Source organism: Urocitellus parryii, chromosome 2, assembly GCF_045843805.1.
Source record: "Urocitellus parryii isolate mUroPar1 chromosome 2, mUroPar1.hap1, whole genome shotgun sequence".
NCBI lineage: Eukaryota > Metazoa > Chordata > Mammalia > Rodentia > Sciuridae > Urocitellus > Urocitellus parryii.
Genome location: NC_135532.1, coordinates 111,540,917 through 111,562,712, shown reverse-complemented (window position 1 = coordinate 111,562,712; position 21,796 = coordinate 111,540,917). Strand labels below are relative to the sequence as shown.

At 44.7% G+C, this 21,796-nt stretch overlaps 1 protein-coding gene across 2 annotated transcripts in view; it reads right to left on the bottom strand.

Moving 5' to 3' along the window:
• Positions 1-21,012, bottom strand: part of Gyg1 (glycogenin 1) — a 33,750-nt gene extending 12,738 nt beyond the window's left edge. The window contains exons 1-5 of one of the 2 annotated variants that reach the window (XM_026406611.2): positions 20,893-21,012; positions 18,201-18,336; positions 16,201-16,375; positions 15,794-15,956; positions 3,619-3,745 (exon numbers count right to left, since the gene is read on the bottom strand). In XM_026406611.2, coding sequence (XP_026262396.2) covers positions 3,619-3,745; positions 15,794-15,956; positions 16,201-16,375; positions 18,201-18,336; positions 20,893-20,899 — 608 coding nt within the window. In that variant the 5' untranslated portion in view covers positions 20,900-21,012. The remainder of the gene's footprint in view (positions 1-3,618; positions 3,746-15,793; positions 15,957-16,200; positions 16,376-18,200; positions 18,337-20,892) is intronic. The other variant, XM_077795295.1, reaches the window with a different exon arrangement.
• Between the last annotated feature and the right edge of the window lie 784 nt (positions 21,013-21,796).

Genomic DNA, 21,796 nt, shown 5'->3' with positions numbered 1-21,796 from the left:
CTCGAGGTTTGATTTCTGTCAGGGAAGTACTGATTTAAAATAAGTGTGATGAGGTCTTTGCTAATAAGACTCATTCTTGAAAAAGAAATGTATGTGGATAGCTTCAAAAAAGTTAAAAAAAATAATTGTAAGAATTTAAAGATTTTTCAGTAGACCAGGTTTGGGGTCATATTTAAACTCAAGCCATAGGGTAAAGTGTCCACATGAAATGTCTTTTGTAAATCTGGCTGTTAGTCAATCCATTTGACCATTTGTTTCTGTACTGGTTTGAAGCAACACGAGAAAATTCTGCATTTTTGCTTGAGGCATATTTTATGGAGCATGATATAACCTAAAAATCTGTTAGAGGATATAACGAAAGCTAAACGGCACCAAATAAATGATTTTAAAAAGACAAATGAGATTTTTTTTAAGCACTATTCAAAAACTAAATTCTATGGTACGTCAATAAAGTAGACCCTCCAGTTGGAGAAATGTAACAAAACAAAAAAAAAACACTAATATTCATTAAAAGTCAACTATATCCCAGACACCATCCATGGCACTTTTAATAATAGTATTTCATTAAGAAACATATTTATAACTTGTTTTCCAATGCATACACTACAAATTAACTTAATAATGACTAAACCAAACATTTTAGCTCTCAAATCAGTCTATGTTAAAGAGGATCTTCTATTACACAGAAAAATTACTTGCTAAATTTGTTTTTTCAGAAGCTATATTCAAAGTGTAAAACTATCAAGTCTGTTTCCTTTGTGCTTTCTTCTGTGCATATGATATGTAGAGAAAGACATTAGATATGAACCACTTCAAGGCTCAAATTCATGTCCCAGTTTGATTCAATCAGGCTGTTCTTTAGCTGAAACTTCACATAATAGCACACTGTTCAAGGGCTGCACTGTTCTAAGATAGCTAAGACCCGACATTCTGGGATGTCTAGATACGCCTTGGTGACCAAATGGTGCATAGCCATTTGGAGACCTGAGACAGATTCTCCAGCTCTTCTGCCACCAAGCCCAAGTTACTCCAAACCACTCCCTGGTCTCAATTCTACCTGCACCACCGTGGCAACCTAGGGAAGTCCACTTATGACAGAGTGACCTCGTCCTGGAGTCTGCTGTGGCGGTCATTCTGGACCCAGTAGTGGGGCCTTGCAGCCACAGGTTCTTTGAGGACCAGCTATGGAAGCTGCCACTCAGCATGGGCTACTTCAGCAAAAGGACTTAGATGACCGAACCTAAAACATAAAAGCGACTTCCTACATCTCTTCATTCCTCTCCCAAGGGTAAGAAATACAAGGAAAAAAGCCCCTGAAGGTAGTTCTCTGCAAGAAAAGCAAAAATGTGTTGTGGCAGAGAGAAGGGAAAAGGAGTTCTCTGGTCTGCATTCAATACTCCTTAACAGGTGGCAGTGGGCCAGGGGAGGCATCACTTGGAGCAGTCTTGTCACAGGTGTGTAGAGTGAATGTCCCCAGGGCCCTGCGCAGAAAGCCGCACTGCACCTGTCCGCCAGCTGACGTCTGGCCAACGCACATTGACGCTCCCCATTTCCACAGCGTCACACTCCGTGCTAATGGCAATAAACCAAGATTTCCAAAATTAGCGCTCATTCATTGAGCCAGAAACAAGAAACCACCCAGCCATTTTGGTAATTTAGACCTGAAACTTTTCCTGGAAAATTAATTTACAGGATATAAAACAACTGGGTTCTTAAGAGAAGGGAGTCAACATCATAGCAGACGTCAATCTCCCTGCCCCAAAGTAAACTCCTTTTCACCTGCTCTGATTCTCCCATGTTAATGGTTTAGTCAAACTAAACCACAGGGAAACAGTTACCCATTAAACACTCGGCTCTCTCTGACTGGGAACTCAGGCCAACTGGGAGATGTCAGACTTGCCTCCCCAATGTCTCATCCCAAGACACCTGCTCACCGGGCAATGGTCCCACTATCAAACACTCTCCTTCACACTCTCACCTCTTTGTTTGCTAAGCTAAATTTAGTCAATTAAGCTATAAGCAACTGCCCTGCTATTGACAAATTCGACTCTGGAGGGCTAAGCTGACATGGTTTGTATAGAAAAGTTATTCAAAATGGAAGCATTAGGTATGAGGCAATAAGGATTAAAATAATTCAGGTCCACCATCCCAGGCAAGGCAGATTTGTTTTTTTCCGAGACCAAGGACTCAGAAGTGGAAACATCAGGGAGCCCTGTTCGGTCTGCTGTACTCGGGTGCAAATGGTAGGTTCTGGAGCTTGCCTGCATCCCTGCAGATGGGAGGGGGACTGGGAGGCTATAATAAGTCAGAAGCAGATGCCAAGGAGCAGGGAGGACAGAACACAAGGTGGTATGATCCTTGTCACCCTTATCTGGGGGACGCTGACAGAGTGTGCCCTGAAAAAGAACAGAAAAGGAAACACTCCTCCCACAAATAGCCAGACTCTCTCATGACTGCAGCACAGGGAGGACGAAGGCTCTGGGTCTGTAACCTGGAGAGTGAAAGGCCCTTTGTTTTCTGGCTCACTAAAGGAATGTCCCTGCGCCACAGGGATGGCAGAGACCAGCCCAACTGCAACTGAGGGCTTCAGTGCTCAGGATCAGCCTGACAGCTAGGCCCCTGTTCAAGAAATCTGAATCTTCAAGTTCTACACCAATGAGTCAGAGGCTAGAGGGCAGGGCGGGGCCCTCCTGGGAGAGAGTGAGGTGCTATCAGGACTGCACCAGGGACGGTGCCACACGAGAACATTACCAAAACAGCAGATGTCCAGTGAGCACCACATTTTTTAATATTTATTTTTTTGTAGTTGTACACAATAATTTTATTTATTTTTAGGTGGTGCTGAGGATTGAACCAAGGGCCTTGCATGTGCAAGGCAAACGCTCTACAGCTGAGCCATAACCCCAGCCCCACACACTGTTCCTCTTGACAGCCAATGAGGCAGACACCATTTTTCTCCTAGTTTAGCATGTGGGGGACTGAGACGTGGCGGGTAAGTCACATGGTGGGTAAATGGCAGAGCAGGACACAGCCCCGGCCCTGGCTTCAGGGATGGGTCTGAACTCTGTGCTGGCTCTCAACCAACATGACAAGAAGCTCCCACTTCCTGAGCTCCAAGGGCAGGCCAGGTGCTCCCCTGGCTGAGTGGCATGCTTACCTCTCAGGAGACCCTGAGGCAGAGGCTGCTGCCCATCCAGCCCTGGTCACCATCTACCAAGTGGCTGAACCAGGCTCCAAACCCTCACTCCAAACTACGGCCCATGGAGCTCCTGTCTCCAGGCTCCCCACACCCATCTGGAGGCGCAATTCACACTCTCGGGGAGAAGGAGACCCACGCTTGGCAGTGCCTTCGGGCAGGAGGCTTGTGCCTGGGCTGTGGACCTCACATTCTGCATTCTAGACCAGCATGAGGAGTCACCTGAGGTTGGGCACCCAGTGTCCATAGGAACCCTGTCCCCCAGGCAGCTCAGGAACCCCAGTTTACTCCAATCACAAGAGAAAAACTTCCCCAGGTCCCCAACAGGGATTTCCCTCAAAAAGATAATGAAGCGTCCAAAGAACATTCACCCCAGTCCCCCACCCTCCCTGTCCCACAGCAGTGAAGCAACCCACACTTACGCTTTAAATGCTGGGAGGTAGGAGTATATAGAAGTGCTACTTAGGTTATAAATAAATGGCAGATGTTTTCTGATATCTGTTGTTGCCCAGCTGCTAAAAAATGTGTTCAGTAAGCCCTGGTCCCCGCCTGAAAGAAAACAAAAAGGAAAGAATTATGGTTCTCAGGCTTCTAAGACACTTCAGTAATTTTATAGCCATATATAACTGGCCCTTAAAAACAGACACTAAGTCCATTTTACAGTAATAAACTCCATGTCACAATATTTTCTTGATTTGATTCTTTAATTCGGGAAATACTTAATGAGTAGCAGCTACTGTGTGCCGAGTAGCAGCTACTGCATGCCAAGTGCTGCACCAGGCACTACAGAGTCAACAGTGAACAGAAAAAGGGTCATCATCCTCAGGACAGTCTGGGGTGGTGGATGCTGATGGCAGCTAGTTGAGAGTCAGGGCCACCATCACAGGTGAGGACGGCATGAAGGAATGCATGTATGCCACAGCACCAGGTGGGGGGGGGGTGGAAGCTCGGGAAGGCTTCCAAAAGTAAGCTGGGTCTCACTGAGGGCTGCAGTCCACGTGACTGCTGCAGGTGTTGGTGTTACAGGCACGATAATCAGTGCACGCCACTGACCTGGGGGCGCTGTGGGAAGTGGGGGAAGGTGGCCCGAGTGTGGACCACAGCGTGAGGAATGTGTTCACAGCATGGAGGAATCTGAGACAAGCACATCAGAGTCGGACTTCAGACCTTACTATTCCCAGGTGAAGATTTTAGACTTTCTCAAGAGCAGTAGGACAGAAAAAGAAGTAAAAAGCAAACGAGAGCCACCTAGGGTACTGCCATCATCTTCGAGGGACGCCCCCCCTTCCCCGCCAGCTCACTGACAAGGCACCAAGGTCACATCATCCCTGCACCGACCAAGTCTCTGGGCACATGTTGGCCAGTCGTCATGTGGCCCAGGCCAGCTTCACTTGTGCAGCAGAGCGACTCCCCAGCCTCTGGGACTCCTGGACTTTCCACCTTCTCGGAAAGCGAGGACCGCACCCAACCACTCAAAAGGAAAACAATAAAAATCTCAGCAGCTGGGCATCTGACCTACGTCATAAACACTTAGTAACCAAACAGGTCACCAAACCACCTTTTGGCACCCCTCCCCTCCCCATGTGGCCCATGCGCTTTCTACTCTATAGACTCATGAGATTCCAGAAGACACACTGGAACCAGAGTCTCCCTGCAGCAGAACAGTGGTGCCTGTGCTCCCTCCCTCCTGCTCTGCTGTGCACCCAGCCCCAGGGCTCCATCGACATACAGCAAGCCCAACACGCTGCAACACTGTTCCACTGCTTCTGGTTTTGAAGGAGGCTTCAAAACTCTGGAGGTTTATTTTTCAGAGGTCAGAAGTAAGATCAGAGCTTTAGGCTTAAAATCCAGATGTGCCTTATCCGCCCTCTGAGTCTCCCAACCCTCCAAGGATCACTGCGCTCACTGAGCGAGTGTCTATGGAGAAACCTCTCTGTCTAGAGGTCCCCATTCCTCAGGGACAAGCAATCCAAGAGAAAACCAGGGTTCACCCTCATAATTTCTAAAGAACAATGAAGATGGGAAGAGGATACGCTTCACTGCTACGAAGATGCACTTCATGTCCCCCGAAGTGAGTCTGTTGAGATGATATCCCCAAAGTGAATGACATGGGATTCTTAAAGGAGAGGTCCCTCACCCCTTCTGCCATGTCAGGATACAGCCAAAAGACAGCTATCTATGGACCAGGAAGTGAGCCGTTTCCAGACACCAAATCTTCAGATACCTCAACCTTGGACTTCCAGCCTCCACAACTGCAGAGATGATTTCTTATTGTTTACAAGTTCCCCTTCCCCAAGTCAACAGTATTTTCTTATAGCAGTCTGAACAGACTAAGACAATAACTAAATAAATATAAGAACAAAAGATGAGTTTAGCCACCCAGACTGATGTATTTTGTTGTGGGCAGTTACTGGGGATTGAACTCAGGGGCACTTGATTACTCAGCCCTATTTTGTATTTTTTTTTTTAATTTAGAGACAGGGTATCACCAAATTGCTTAGTGCCTTGCTGTTGCTGAGGCTGCCTTTGAACATGAGATCCTCCTGTCTCAGCCTCCTGAGCTGCTGGGATTACAGGCGTGTACCACTGCATCTGACAAAATTAATGTATTTTAAGGTACAAAATTTTAAAGTCAAAACAGTACGCTCTTCACCAGAGGCTGATTTTGGGTTCAATAAAGATCCTCCAAATATGGGAATAGACACTAGTGGCTGGGGTACAGAGGCCAAAAGTCTTACTAATATCCTCTTCCACATAATCATCATAATAAAGACTAAGGAGGTGTCTACAACAGCTTTATTCATGGTAGAACAAAACTGGAAATAGCCCAAATGTCTTTCAACAGGCATATGAAAACATGCATACAGTGAAATACTATTCAGTCATGAAAGGAGCAAGCTACTGATGCACAGAGCCAGGACGGATCTCAAGGGAATTGCACTTAGTGAAAAACTCCAGTACTACAAGGTTGTACAGTGTGTGATTCACAGATACAGACAACACAGTCATGATTGCCAGGGAGAAGAGTAGAAATAGCTATGGCTGTAAATGGGTATTATGCAGTATCCTGGCGATAGAACTGTTCTGAGTCTTGATGGTAGTGATGGCTGCAGCAGCCTACCATGTAATAAAATGGCACAGAAGACTCGTACAGATGCACAAACATACAAATGTGAAACTGGTGCCATCAGACTGGTGGGCTGTTTCAACGTCCATGTCCTATTTGTGGTATTATATCATAGTTTTGCAAAATATTGACACTGGGGGAAACTGGGTGGAGAACATAATGGAATGTCTCCATTTCATTTCTCTCAATAACATGTGAATCCAAAATTCACTAAAATAAAAAGTTAAAGTCTAAGGACAGATGTGGTCAAAATGAAAAAAAATATATCAGGAATTGTTCTTCATTAGATTCTAAATTCCACAAGCATATGGAGATTAAAGCTCTTTGGGCTTATCATTATAATTCTAGTATGTAGCAGAATGCCTTCAGTGTAGGGAATTAGTTGTGGAATAAATGTAAGAACCCTGACGATACTCTGGAACAGTGGAGAAGTTGAAACAGTTTATTCACCAAGGGAATTCTACTCATGGGAATATCACTAAGCCATGAAAACCACCCTATAGAGAGACCATCAGTCCACTGTGTAAGATGAACAGCTACGTGCACTGCGATTATAACTAAGAACATAAACAGCCATAGCTATTTGTACAGGGAGCATAAAATGAAACAGTAGCTGTGTCATAGGTGCGGGGTTGTAGAAGTTCCCTCCCTCTGCAGTTCCTTTTATTATTTTTGTAATTTTAAAATATTAATACAAAGGGCCCAAAAATGAGAACTATGCTAAGACATTGCTTTCTAAGCATTCTTATTATATTTATGACAAAGGATGATACTATTAGAAGAGAAATATACGTGTAGGTTATAAAGCAGATGAATACTAAAATTCTATATATCCACCAACTTAAGAAGTTGAACACCACCAAATCTGTTCCCTGTGAGCAATCCCTGTTCCATCTCACGGCCCCTCCTCCCTAGAGATGACAGTTAGACACGACTTCTTAATTGTTTTGCTTTCCTTTATTTTACTACATATGGTGTATATCTCCAGACAACACATGCAGTTTCTCTTGAACTCTTAAAATTGCACATCATACTGTACATTTTTCTATAGCTTGCTCTTTTTAAATAGCACATTATAAAGCCTTTTTAAATGAAACAATTCCATTTAAAAGGACTATGGGCTTCCTGTAATGCAGAGAAGAAATCTAATTGTGGTATTAAATCATAGTTTTGCAAGATATTGACACTGGGGGAAACTGGGTAGAGGGTAACAGTTTAACTTTGAGATCCAAAGTGCTGATCCCTCATGGCCCCTGGCCACAAAGGCCTTTTCCCCGTACCCTCAGGTAGCCTGGAAGCATCACCAGCCCACAGACTGTGCCACAGGAAGGCTGAGCTGAACTGTGGAACCAGAAACAAGCAAGAAGAGAAAGGCAGCAAAGCAGACGGGGAAACCAGTGGTGCCTGTGTAGCTGGCAAATCTGAAACACGGAGAAGCTCACCTCCCAGGAAACAACCATGACCACTCATCATGTGACTACAAGGGGTCACCTCTTAATCAACAGTTCCTAAACTGTTGATTAAAAGTAGAATTAGATGCCACCTAGCAGTTTGTGATTTCTTGCATTTTATATATATATGTATACATATGTGTGTGTGTATATATATACATATACAAAAATACATATATTATATATATATATATATTTTTTTTTTGTTTTTAATTCAGCAGTCTACATAGCCTAGCCATCTTCTTCCAAATGCACAAGTCCTGTGTTTCAAGGTCACACAAATATTTCAACTTCCCCAGGAAGATCTATGTGTATTAGCAATGTCTTTTCTCTTTTTAGAAGTCTCTAGACTTCAAAGCAGAATGCAAATCTAAGCACATCCATGTTGAAAAGCACACAAGGATTCCACGAAGATGACTGAATTCCCACTACAAAAAAATCCGAGGACTCTGCCCAACACATTCAGTTCAGACTTCCAGAGGCAGGCGTATTTAATCTGACAAGTTAAGACACTTTTAATCTCAATCATCTGAGGACCAACAAACATGACCAACAGCCCTCACCAGCAGCTGGGACAGGCAGGTGGGGGCCTGGCAACTCAGGAGAGGGGGAGAAAGGAAATGGAACAAAGGGCACATGCCACCTGTTCTGCAAACAAAAGCAGATGTCTGATGCTGTGTCATGGTTCCACCAGGCTACCCAAATGCTGGTAGTTACCTTCCAACTACTTGCGTGTTTTTTTCCGTCTTTTGGGCAGGGTCATGAACCTGGTAACCATGGACACACCAGGGTCAGAAACTGGTTCTATCAGTTTTATAAGACAAATGGAGTTGAGTGTTGTCTTTTAAAATTGGACCTCTGTTCAATGCTGTATGGTTCCCGGGCTCTCCCAGTCTACTAGCAGGGGGCTCGGTGCCGGGGAGGTCAATTCTTATTTAAACATGAACCCTGCTATCTGCCCCAGGAATGCTCTCCCCCCAACAGTGCTACTCAAAGTGCGGCCCAGGCTCCAGCAGCATAGGTGTCAGCTGGGAGCTGGGCAGAAATGCAGAATGCTCAGCCCCACCCCAGACCTGCAGAATCAGAATCCATTTTCATTCCCTGGTGATTTGTTTGTATATGAAAATTTGAGAAGCACTGGTTGAGAGAGTTTTGGACAATGACCCCTTTTTTTTAAAGGTTATGATATCAGAGGATGTGTGTCTTTAAAATGTCTTTTTGATGGGCTGGGGCTGGGGCTCAGTGGTGGAGTGTTTGCCTAACACATGTGAGGGACTGGGTTTGATCCTCAGCACCACATAAAAATAAATAAAATAAAGGTATAAAAATGTTTTTTGATAGAAAATGTCAAAAATTTTTACAAGTTTGGTACAGGCATAATACACCAGAAGATGAATAAAATAGGTGTCAGCTCTCAAATCATTCTCTATCCAGTAAGAGGTTGAAGGGAAAGATGCCAAGAAAGTAAAGTCAAATACTCTTTATGCCATAATCAAGGGATAGGAGCTGAAATGTAATTGATCAAGGAGAGATTTGATCTTTAAAACTGACTTCCTAGCACACCCCTAGCAGACAACATTGCTCCTATAGGGAGTGTGTGGAAGATTACCAAATCAACATGAATGGCCGGCCAGCTCTGGGGATTCTCCTAGGAGGTTTACCAAGGATCAGCGGATCAGTCCCAGGTTAATCCAGGCACTTGGCCCCCAGCACTGCATCTCCCTGGCCTCCATGTTTAAACCAGGAACAATTGCTTTAGCCTATCACTTCATGTTGTAGCTTTTTTTAATATAGTTTTTTTAAAAGAGATTTTTAATAACAAGTTTATGAAGTTATTATCCAAATGCAAAGAACCATTAATTCTTGGCTTGAATTTCATTTTCTCAGAGGCATGTCAAATTCTCCTGGCACTCTGAACATATCAGAATCATGTTACATAACTGTATAATTACTTATTAAATATCTGCAAGCTTTCAAAGAACATAAGCTTTAGAGAAGCATGGATTAAAAAAATCTTATTATCTACACCTATCTCTGGCTCTTAACTTAGCGTCTTGCCCAGATTAAAAGCTAAGAAGATTATAAAAAGAAAAAACACTGAGTGATATAATCCCAGTGACTCAACAGGCTGAGACAGGAAGATGAGAAGTTCAAGGCCAGCCTGGATAATTTAGTGAGGTCCTAAGCAGCTAAGACAGACCTTGTCTCAAAATAAAAAATAAAGAGGGCTGAGGGTGTTGCTCAGTGGTAAAGCACCTCTGGGTTCAATCTGTAGTAGAAAAAAAAATTCTGAGTGAATGGGCTTACTGTAGAAATAAAGATGAGAGTGAAACTTCTAAGAATACTCCCAGAGTCCATATGCTGAAAGACTATACCACTGCTGATTTAAAAGGACTAAGTACTCGTAGGTATGTAGATCAGAGGAGGGAAAACAGCTGCAGATGCAAGATTTGAGGCTATTTCTCTACCTATGAAATGAGGACTGTATCAGCTGCTCTGCCAACTCAGAGAAGGGAATTTTAAGTAGTTAGCCCAGGGATCTTCCTCCATTCTACTCCATCCCTGGGATATAATATAAAGATGCTGCAGTGTGGGATAGACAGACCACACACACACACACACACACACACACACACACACACACCCATAACAGAGCCCAGAGCTGAGAAAGAGCTGGCTGTGCACAGCCCAGGGAACCTACTGACCTAAACTTCAATGATGGTGGGTCCCCAGCGCTGGCTAGAAGGCAGGTCCTTAATCGATATTTGTTAGATGAATGAATGCATGAATGTGGACTTCACAGGTCTGTCAAGAAATAAACGAAAACGGAAACTGACTAGCCTCAAGATCCTGCCCACACGTGGCCCACAGTCCCTTCCTTCCTCTCTTTCTCACAGGGTTCATGATCTCTGCTGGTTACAAAACTAGAGATGAAAAAAAAAAAAAAAAAAAAACACATGGGCACAATGAGATAAAAATAGCTCTCATGAAAAAACTTAATGTGTGCTCATTTATTTTGCCATTATACATTTTCATCTTTACTTAAGATACTTACTATTTAAACTATTGATTAAATGATACAAAAGCAGAAGCCCAGTTGTTTTCAAAGCAACTGATAAAATACTCTAAGGGCAAGAGGCAGGCGAACACTTGGACAGCAGGATAGACCCACCCCACAGTGGAAGAGAACTTGAGACAGAGCCTGTTGTGTCAGGAAACTGAGGGAAGCCAGCCTGAGCCTCTGAGCTCTGTGGTTTGGACAGACAAGCGCTATCTTGAAAGACCTCAGTCCTTCATTCCTTTTTTGGGCAGGTCCCACATGTAACTTAATTAACTACAATGATTAGATAAGGTGGCTCTGGGGTCAAATTTAATCTTTAATAGAATTTAGGACCAAATCCTTTCTGTTAAAACATCATGTCAAAACATTTTTTTACTCTATTTAAGGGTATCAATGACCACTGAGAATATGGAACATGCAGATCACAGATCTTAGATTTTACTGAAAGTAAAACCAAACTTAATATTTGCCACCAATTGATTTACTATTTTTTTTTCTTCTTTCTGAAAATTCAACTCCAGAACAAAATTCCAATGCACGATTAAAAAGTTGAGGGTATTTAGATTATGGTAATTAAAGCAAGTGCCAAGATTTTTTTTTTTTTTAAAGGCCCTCCAAATTGGAAAATATGCATTCCTCTCACTTAGGTTTCTGGAAAGTAACACTACAGATGCAATTTAATAGATGGCAAATTTCAAGCACTAAACTCTTGTCTTCAACTGCACAAGTACCCTTAATTTAGGATACTTTAGAGTCATAGGGAGAAAGAAAATAAACCTCAATGCACATTCAGATTGATTTCTTCAAATTAAGAGTCAAGTGCTTCGGCTTCATTTCACAGGAGGATGTAGAAGAAACAAAATTGCTGATTAGTACCTACCAGATCACGACCTCTTCTTCCTCTCACTGATAACAAGCCCGAACCTTATCTTGTCACACACTATCAAACGCTAGCATGTCTATTTCACAACAGCTATTGTTCAACACTTCAGGAAATTAACTTCAGTGATGAAGAAAGTGTCGAGAAAATTTGAAAACACAAAGCAACCGGTACAAGAACTTGGACTCTGCCCCATGGAGAGTCAGATACCAGCCATAAATTACGTATGTGGTTACTAGCTCTGAACTCTAATGCTTGAGATGTCAGGTACCACGCATGCTTTGCCATATTAGGGTTATTCTTCTGGCCAGAGGCATGGGTAGGGGATGTAGTCAAAGGGCTGGTGATTAGAAGAGAGACAGCCACATTCCTTCCCATTAGAAGGACCCTGAAAGCAGCTGCAAAAGCTCAGTCATCAGCGGCCTGTGTGGCTTGTCAGTGGGCACCAAGCCCCATCAGGTTTTCTGAACATGGGAAAGAGATTAAGGACTTTCAAGATATCCAGATGGGGGTGGGGGAGGGGGTGGGGGCTGGGGTTGTGGCTCAGTGGTGGAGCACTTGCCTAGCAGGTGTGAGGCCTTGACTTTGAGTCTCAGAACCGCAGATGAATAAACAAAATAAAGGCCCCTCAACAACAACAAAAAGATATTCAGATTCAGTTCTGAAAAATTGGTCTTCTGCAATACTAATCTAAATAGGCTGGGACTTAAGGCCCTGGTGAGCGGCTGGGGAAAAACTGATGAACTTTAGAAAATATAACAATGATAAAAGAAATTCTGGAACTGTTTGTCTTGGTATCTAAGGGGTGACACCTAAGCAAAATTATTTTCTATATAATTCTTAAATAATTTTAAAATAAAAATATTTTTATATTTATGATTTTTTACAAAATACAATGTATTGAAAACGTGAGGAAGAGCATGGTTCTCTCATTAGACAAGGACCTTGTTCATAAATACATGTTCACTGCTATCAAGCATTAGCCCCACAGGTCTTCATGTCATGCAGGTACTAATCTGGTGATGGTAAACCCCCTCGGCCCAGGGCAGGCTTCTGCAGCCTGGAGGGAGCTTGTTTGCTAAGGAAAATCCCCAACACACACTTCAAGTGTAAACAAGCTTTTATTTAAGAGCTACTAGTTTATTCTTCTTTTGAATTTAAACACCCTGAGAACTAACTGTAGATTCTCATCTGCATAGTTGACTGTTTAATTCTTTTAATTAAAGCATTGCTATGAACAGAGAAAATTCAGCCCTTTGCCACAACCAGGAAGTAAATGCAGTGCCTCAGAGGAAGGCCAGTGGCTGGAAACCCTGCTGAATAATGAAATGGGCAGGGAGGTGCAGGGAGCTCACAGAGGTTTCAGGTTCTGGAGAAAAAGCGGGAAGTACTTTCAGAGTTGAGCATTCTGCACGCTGGGCCTGCCCCATGCTGGGCCTGCTCCATGCCTGCCCCCAGGCCCTCCAGGGCCTCCTACCTCCAGAACCCAGTCCATGATCCAGTGGGCACCAAGCCCCATCAGGTTTTCTGAGCATGGGGATTGTCCCTACCAGATAATCAGCCTCATGTTCTCAAAGTGCACCCTGGAGAATTCACTGAGGCACACAACAGCTGGGTCTCTGAACTCTTATCTCCCAATAGCACGTAACACTCTTCTAGAGAAGAAGCTGATTCTCTGTACATGGTTAAAATCATGTGGATTTCAGGCAGTTGGCCGGCCACAGATCTATTTTAGAATGTGACTGACTTTCTGGATATCTGGCAGGATTCCACTTCCTTCCTTCAATTAGAGCACAGGAGGTGAGGAAAGCCACACTCTGAAGAGAAGGCTAAGCCCAACAGTGGACTTCTGCTAAAAGGCTCTGCTCTTCCTCTTATGCAAAAGTAACTCTTTGAGTATCACCAGTAGAAATAAGGAATACATGTTCTACACCTCAAAACAAATACAGTTTTCATCCCTTATAGGAAAGGTCAAGAGTAGGATCTAATAGTATGTCTATGAAGTTCAAGGCAGTTTAATTCGGTGGCCATGATGAACGTTTGACACATTATCTTCTTAAGGTTGCTTGGAAGAAAACTGCACATCTTGTTAGGTGCTGTCAATCATTATGGTCTGTGTGTGCCTGTTCTACGTGTGTTCCATGTCTTAGCACACAGCAGTTTCTTTTTGGTAGGTTGTATGGATTGATCCATAGGGGAGTTTTACCACTAAGCTACACTACCACCTTTTTAATTTGTTGTTGTTGTTATTGTTGGAGAGAGGCTGAGGCTGGCCTCAAACTTGCAATCCTCCTGCTTTAGCCTCCTGAGTAACTGATATTACAGGTGTGTGCCATAGAGCAGTTTCTTAACCTCAGCATTACTGATGTGTGGGCTGAATGTTTCTTTGTGTGGGAGGCTGTCCCTGATAGGGTAGGATGTTTAGCAGCATCTGTAGCTCCTACTTACCAGATGCCAGAAACACCCCAACCCTTTCCTCCAACTGAGACAATCAAAAAATGTCTCCAGACACTGCAAAATGTCCCTCAGGGGGTACAATTGCCCCTCGCTGGAGACAGCTGGCTTAGGATGTAAACTAGCTAAATAGTAAAACAAGATTGAAACTTAAACTTCCTTCTTCTTCTCAATGAGATTAAAAATAACAGCAAATCCCAAATCCTCAGTGAAATGATTAAACAGAATTCAATTTCTATGAATGGCAAGGGCAAAGACCCAATCTCAGTTTTATGTATAACTTGAAATGTTTTTAAGTTTCAAAATCTTCATTTCAGCAATCTAACAAACCATTAGATTTAATCTTCTAAATTAAAAAAAAAATTAAGATTGATTTTTAATTTTATTAACTAGTTAATTGAAGTGAATCTGACATCCTGAGAAAGGCTGCTTCTGCCTGTTCCAAAAGGTCTACTCAGGGCAAGCCTTAGACCTGCTTTGAAGGGGAAGGGCTGCAGGGATCTCTGCAGTGCTCAGGCCTCTGGCCCTTCCCTGCTTTCCTCCCCTGTGGTCTGCCACAGTGTCATGTATCAGTGAACCCCTGCTGGGAGGGCTTCTTGGAACATGTCCTTCCTTCTGTCTATACAGGGCATTTTCTTTTTTCAAAAGAATCACCAGGAATAATTTTTAAAAGAACTGCCTTTGCATGTTAACTACTGGCTTTGTCTTTTTTGTTCTTGTTTTTAAAAACTGGCTTATTATTTTAGAGATGGACCCGAAGCATGCCTACTAATTCATTTGATTCAGATTCTCCAGTAAGAGAACACTTGCCTAGAATGTTCAAGGCCTTGAGTTCAGTCCCCAGAACCACAAAAGAAAAAGTAAGTTCTTCAAAGAAGGTGTAGCCCTGAATCACAAAAGTCAGCCCTTTGCTTACATGCAGGTTACCCATACAAGAAAGTGCAAGCCAACTTTGCCAGTGCCGTACCCTTCTGCCTTGCAGGTACCACTTGATCCGAAACACAGCCTGAGAGAAAATGACAGTGTAGAAACAGACTGTTCCCATGAAGAGTCTTGGTTTTTAATGCCTCCCAAGAGAATGACAGCCAAATTATCAGGTTTATTCCTCAAGTTTCCATGGAAACAATACTTGGTTCTCATGTTAGCAATAGCTGTCAAACCCTCTTGAGCTAAAAGTTCACTCAGGTTTAAAGACAGTAGTTATTTTTTTGTTTTTGTTTCTGCAGTGCTGGGGATCAAACACAGGGCCCTAAGCATGCTAGGCAAGTACTCTATCTTTGAGGTACATCTCCAGCCCTCAAGGCAGAAGTTTTTATTCATAAGTCTTGTCTTATTTTTGAATTATCATTGTACATTCATCATAGGCTCAGTTAAAGCCAGGAAAGTCATTTAAAGGTAAGCCTGTAAAACTGTCTTAATTTTGGTTAATCTTATGCATCTATAGAATAATAAAAAAAGAAAATGTACACAGACACATGACAGTGAGATAAAAAAAAAAGACAACTTTAAATGCTTGCCACATCTCATGCATCTCCCAGGCACAAGAACCAGTGGTTATTATACCTCTGAGAAGAACAGCCCCAAGAAGACACTACTACGTATCAGACAAGACACAGATACATACCATCAAAACTACCTTGCTCAGAAGCAAGGCGCAACAGTTGGTTATATGTTTCAACTGAGGGCTGGTAGACAAAGACTCCGGAGTTGAAGCAGTCAGGCCACCCGGGGTCTGGGGCTGCGGATAATTCTTCTCTCTCGAAAAGGTCATCGATATTTGTTAGGACCTGATTCAAGGGGAGAAAGGCATTACAGAAATGTTTCCCCACAGCGTGCCCTTCTGAAGCTCTCCCCATGTTATCCAAGACAAAAGATGACGACAGCTGTTGGGCAGCTGGGACCACTCGCCCTCCTCCTCCTGGGACACTTTCCATGATAGTGGTTTTATCTGAACTTTACTGTCAAGTCCTCACAGCATTCCTCAAATGCCTAACAGGTCTCCATCTTTTCAGCTTCCAAAGCCACACTCACCAGAGTATCTGCATCCATAAACACGCATTTTGAGTACTGTGTGAGAGACCAGCAGTGAAGTTTTGTCAGTGTGACCCCCAACTCAGGCCTCTTCATTAAGGTCAGATGAGCAGAGTCACCGCTGTCCAAGACATCCACCATGATGACTTCATCAAAGATTGTCTCTAAAGCTCTTCTGTCAAAACAAATTCCGGAAAACAGCACTTGGAGTCTTTTCACAACAAGTGACCATTCTAATATAAGACGGTTGCCTCACTGCCCTGTCCATCACCAGAACAATCTGTTGCTCTGCTGAGTACACCCCCTTACAGCTGTCCTGATGTTACTTCAGAACAAACTGTGTTCAGTTGCACGAGAACTTAACTTTATACAGTCATAAGATCTCTTTGTGGGGTGGATGAAGTACTTGTCTTAAGACATTATTATTGTACATTCAATTTTTTAATATTCATTATAGTATTCGCAGCAGGTTGGAGAAATAGTTTCTAAAAACGTGATTGACATTTGGAAAGATGGTATATCTTTGTAACAGCCTGTGTTTGACAATATCTTATTAGAATTGATTCTTTCCGACTATTGCATATCTTTACAAACGATGCTGAGTAATGTATAATGAAGCTGTAAGTAGTTGGTTTTGCTAAAGCAATTGACTCAGAATTGTCTGAAGTCCTGTGTTTGGAAAAGAAGTTACAGGGCTTAGCTATTAGGTTGCCATCTTTGAGAATACAATGTAACCTACATGTATCATGTGCTTAGCACTCAATTTAGCCATAGTGAGACACTTACTTTGGTTTGTGAGGTACAAAACTTCCCCACAGCCAGGATTAACTCAATCTTTATTTTAGAAAGCTCCTGAGGTAGGTTAGTGCAGGGAACTTAGATACGACACTAAACTCAGCACTAGAGAAAAAAGGCATAACACAAACACACCATTGCTGAAAGTTTTTAACGAAGTGAGATATAAAGAAAAGAACTGGCAGTGTATTCTGTCTCCATTGCTGTACAAAAATATGTTCTAGTTTATGCAATAAACTTGATATTTTAATAAGAAATGCTCAGGGCACCACTGAGCCACTGTGGATCAGAGGTGGTGGGGATACAAGATCTGGCTTCATGAACACACCTCATGAATGGTCTGCACTTTGGGAAGCAGCCCTTTGGTCTATTTCTAAATAACCCTTCAGGCGCAAGGCCATTCATGGGGAAGATAAATATGTGTACACACAATGCCTACTTCTCAGAGGACCTTGGCCTATGCTCACATTAAAGGAAAGTGGGGGATTCCATTTCTAGGAGGTCCGGAAGACTGCAAAAATGAACACCTCATGAAGTTGTTACTGTGCCCAGATATTTTTAAAGTTTGTATCAAGAACCAGGTAATTCATTCAGATGCTCTCAAATTCAATTCCAACAAATCAAAGTGAACTAACCCATCAATGAGCAGCCTGTGCCCCTCAGGGTGCTGTCCCCAGCAAAATCCTTAGTTCAGACAGCTCTCTGACAAAGATGCCGATGTATTATATTACAAACAAACATCTTTGGGTTACAAATGTCAACTAGCAATGAGAAAATTGCTACTTTTTGTTTAAAGTCGCCTTAGGGTTGCCCTGGTTTGAAGCAGGACACAATGTAACTCCTGCTGTTCTATGGGACAGGAATACAGATGAACTGTGACCTCCTGAGGGTGTGTTTAAGCAGAGAACAACTGGATGGAGGCACTCAGATCACTTGGTGCAGGGAGTCCTCTCCCAACACCTATTTGGAATCAGGAAGAAGGAGGTCAGAATACCACTTCCCAGAAGGGAGCCTGTTGAAATATCTCCCCAAAGCTAGCAAGAGGTTCTGGACCCAGGTGTCCTTCATTCAAGGACTCTTTCCTTTCTCTACCTAGTACTCCACCTTGAAAAGGGTGTGGTTTCAATGTCCACTGATGCCAGAAATAGCAGAGAAGGACGTCAGTGTCCCAAGGATGGACAGAGGGCCAGGCAGTGAGTCCTTACCTCATGGAGTCTGAGACTTGTGGAGTGGCAAGCACGACCAGCCTCCTAGTGGTCCTGTGCTGTTTCAGAGATGAGCCCAGGACCAGGGCGCCTTTGGCATAGGCATCGTTTGTGGTCAGTGTCACAAAGGCCTGATCTTAATACAAAGAAAAGAAGACACACTGGTTAGAATATCTTACCTGCAAAAGGTCTTGCCCCAGCAATAATTCAGCAAAATCAGCTCCTTAGAGGTCAGCTTGCTCTCAGTAAAGGAGTAGGATTTCTGAGGGGGAAACCCAGGTAGTCACTTCAAGAAATTGTTCAAGGAGGGCATGGTGGTGCTCACATGTAAGCCCAGCTACTCAGGAAGCTGAGGCAGGAGGATTGCAAGTTCGAGGCCAGCCTGGGCAATTTAGCAATACCCTGTCTCAAAATAAAAGATGCAGGGGATATGGCTCAGTGGTAGAGCATCCTGAGCTCAATTCCCAGCATTGCAGAAAGAGAAAAGGGAATGGTTCAAGACTACAGTTCAACAGGAATGTCTGACAACCTTCACAAGGATGACCAAGCTGTACAAATTAAATCCAGACATACTAAACTCTCAGACTAGACAATAGAAAAATAGCTTAATACCAGGGAATGCATTTGAGGCAAGTGGTAATGAGGAGACTGGCAAGAGTATCTCCCTTTTCTCTTCCAAGGTGAGGTGCACAGTATTTTCAATAAACACCAATGAAACCATCAACCTCAATTGAGACAGTCTGAAAACAGTGGTCACATTCTTTTTTTTTTTTTTTTTTTAAGTTTCGGTGGACACAACATCTTTTATTTTATTTTTATGTGGTGCTGAGGATCGAATCCAGTGCCCGGCGCATGCCAGGCGAGCATGCTACTGCTTGAGCCACATCCCCAGCCCCACATCCTTGATTCTGGTGTGTGTTAAAGCCATTTCTCAGGCTTTTTATACTTACTCCTTCCTCTACCTAAAACAATAGCTCCCCTGTCCTACCACCCCTGTAGGGTCACTTTGAGTCTCTGCTCAAATAGCACCTTCCTTCTTGATGCTGCTACCTAGTCACCAATCTCTGTTAAATGATTTAGAGACCACCTCACAAGCTCTAGGAAACCTGCCTCCTCTTCTGTGGAGAAGCAACGGTACCCCCCTACCATGTCCCCTACATCCATCCCCCAAACAGACAGACATACTCATCTCCAATAATCACTTGTGAGAACAGAAGGCAAACACATGGGTTATTTTTCCTCACTCTCCAGCCTTCAAGATCACTCCAGGCTTTCCCTGGGACAATTCTGGACATCATCACCAATGGGATCTGAACACCAGCGGGTTGGTGGGCATCCAAATGCATAGGGCACTTAGGATCAAACTCTGGCTGGGGTCACTTGGGGGCACTGTTGCCCAACCAGGGAGATGGGACATTTTGTCATGAAGTCATTCTCTGTCTTGAGTTTCCTCATTGTCCCTTGCCCATTTTCCAATGTGGAGGCTGGAAGTAGTGGAAATTCCATTGAGAAGAGAGAAGAAGCTGTGGGTTGTACAGTGGACCAGCGCATCCCCCAGGTATGGACCTGACTGCCACTTCACACATACACCGTTGGCCCTCTTGCAGGGCAGGCCACTCCTAAATTGTGAAATGACTAACTGCTGCTCCCCAACCCCAGGCAGTCATATTCTAAGAAAGCTCAAAACAGTGACACCTGTCACCTGACATGCGGGATCAACCTCTGCCTGGACCTGCTTCTATTATCGTCAATCCATCAGGAGACTTAACTTTTCCAAGTTACTCTGTACCAAAGAGTATACTAGATTATGTTTTAATGGAAATTCCAGGAGATCCTGGAAAAAAAAATTACTCTGAGTAGGACTCAAGGATTTCAGGAAGCAAGGACATGGATGATGTCCAAGATTAATAAGGGAGAGGCCAAATCCTTAGGAATACAGGCTAATCGACAGACCTAGCAAACAGTGTAAATGAACAGGAAAGAGCAGGGACATCTGGGTAGGTGTTTAACCTTCCTAAAGACAGCTAACTCTGTGTGACACCTGCAATCTTTCCGCAATCCAATTGCTGCAATAACCCCAGCTACTGGCCTCAACCACACGGAAGGACCAGCCAGCCCGGAGCTTCCCGATTCTGGGGGGCATATTCTTCCAGACACCAAGCGCCTCGCAACAAGTGGGGCCGAGGCCCGCCCCCGGGGACGCTAGCCCGGCTCCCAGCTCCCCGCAACCCGGCCCCAAAGGCCTAAAAATAGGCTCAGCGTGGCGGCCAGGGCCTCGCTGGGCGGCCCAAGAGCCGACCGAGGCCGCGGGTGTCCCCGCCGCGCCGCCGCCCCTGCCTGGGGTTCCTGACGGCGCGAGGCCGGGGCGGCACCCCGCGATCCCGCAGGGCGCCCCTGGGGGAGCCCGGCTCCCCCCCGCCCCCGCGCTGGGCCCCGCCGCCCGGCACCGCGGGAGCAGGCGCAGGAGCCGGAGCAGGGCGAGCACACGGAAGCGGGCGGGGGCTCCGCCGAGGCCCTCTCTGCCCGCCGCCCCCCACTCTGCGCCCCGGGGCGGCGGGCAGCCGTGACGCAGGCAGCAGCACGCTCCGCGCGGCCAGCAGCAACTTTGCAGAGGTCCCGGTCCCGCGGGGAACTCCCCGGGCCGGGGGCGGGAGCCGGGGGTCCGCGCCCGCGTCCGCAGGGCGGCGCGTACCTGTCATGGTGCAGTCCGGGGCTGCGGCAGCTGCAGCCGCAGGGTTGGGGGTCGGAGCTGCGGGCGCCGCGAGAGGAGCGCGGCCAGCGAGGAGGCGCGGCGGGAGCCGAGCGTCCGCCCCGAGCGCTCTTATAGCGGCCGTCACGTGGCCGCGCACGCTCCCGGCTGCCGGCCGCATCCTCCAGCTGCGCGGCCTCGGGGGGCAGCGGCTTGCGGGCTGCGGGACCCGAGTCCCTCGGGCCCCTCTCCTCCGGGCTGGACTTCCCACCCAGATCCCTGGCGCCCCTGGCCCTTCTCCCGCGGGGCACCCGCCTAGGAGTGACCGCCTTCTTGTCCTCCCCAAGCTGGGAGTTGAAACGGGACAGCGTGGAGCAGAGGGTGGCGTTGACTCCCAAAAAAGCTAAATGTTGGGAAAATCTTCAAAACAAGCAAGCCTCAGATCACTCTAATTATAATCATTCGTTCGAACTGCTTAAATTAAACATGAAGTTGAATTCCAGGTTTTTTTTTTTTTATTATTCCAAATAAACCTCTGGAATCACTTTTTAGTGTACTCAATTATTTTGTGGGCTTCACCTAACAATTTATAATGGATATATGAAAATTAGATTTTTTTAGAGGGGTCTGCATTAATTAGGTATTTAAGAGCTCAATGGGATAGGTGTTATATGTTCATTTTACAGATGAAAGGAACGCAGGGGAAAGCCCAATTAGTTTTCCGTGGTCTTAGACTGTAGTGGAGAAAGTAGGATTTGAACCTGGCGGTTCGCAGACTCAACCTTCTCATTCTCAACGCCTCGGTGCCTCTGGTAGTCTGGTGCTTCCTGGCAGTAAATGATGGTGACTCTGGTTAGGTAATACAGCTATTTTGGTTAATCGGTTTCACAAATCTTGAAATGATGGT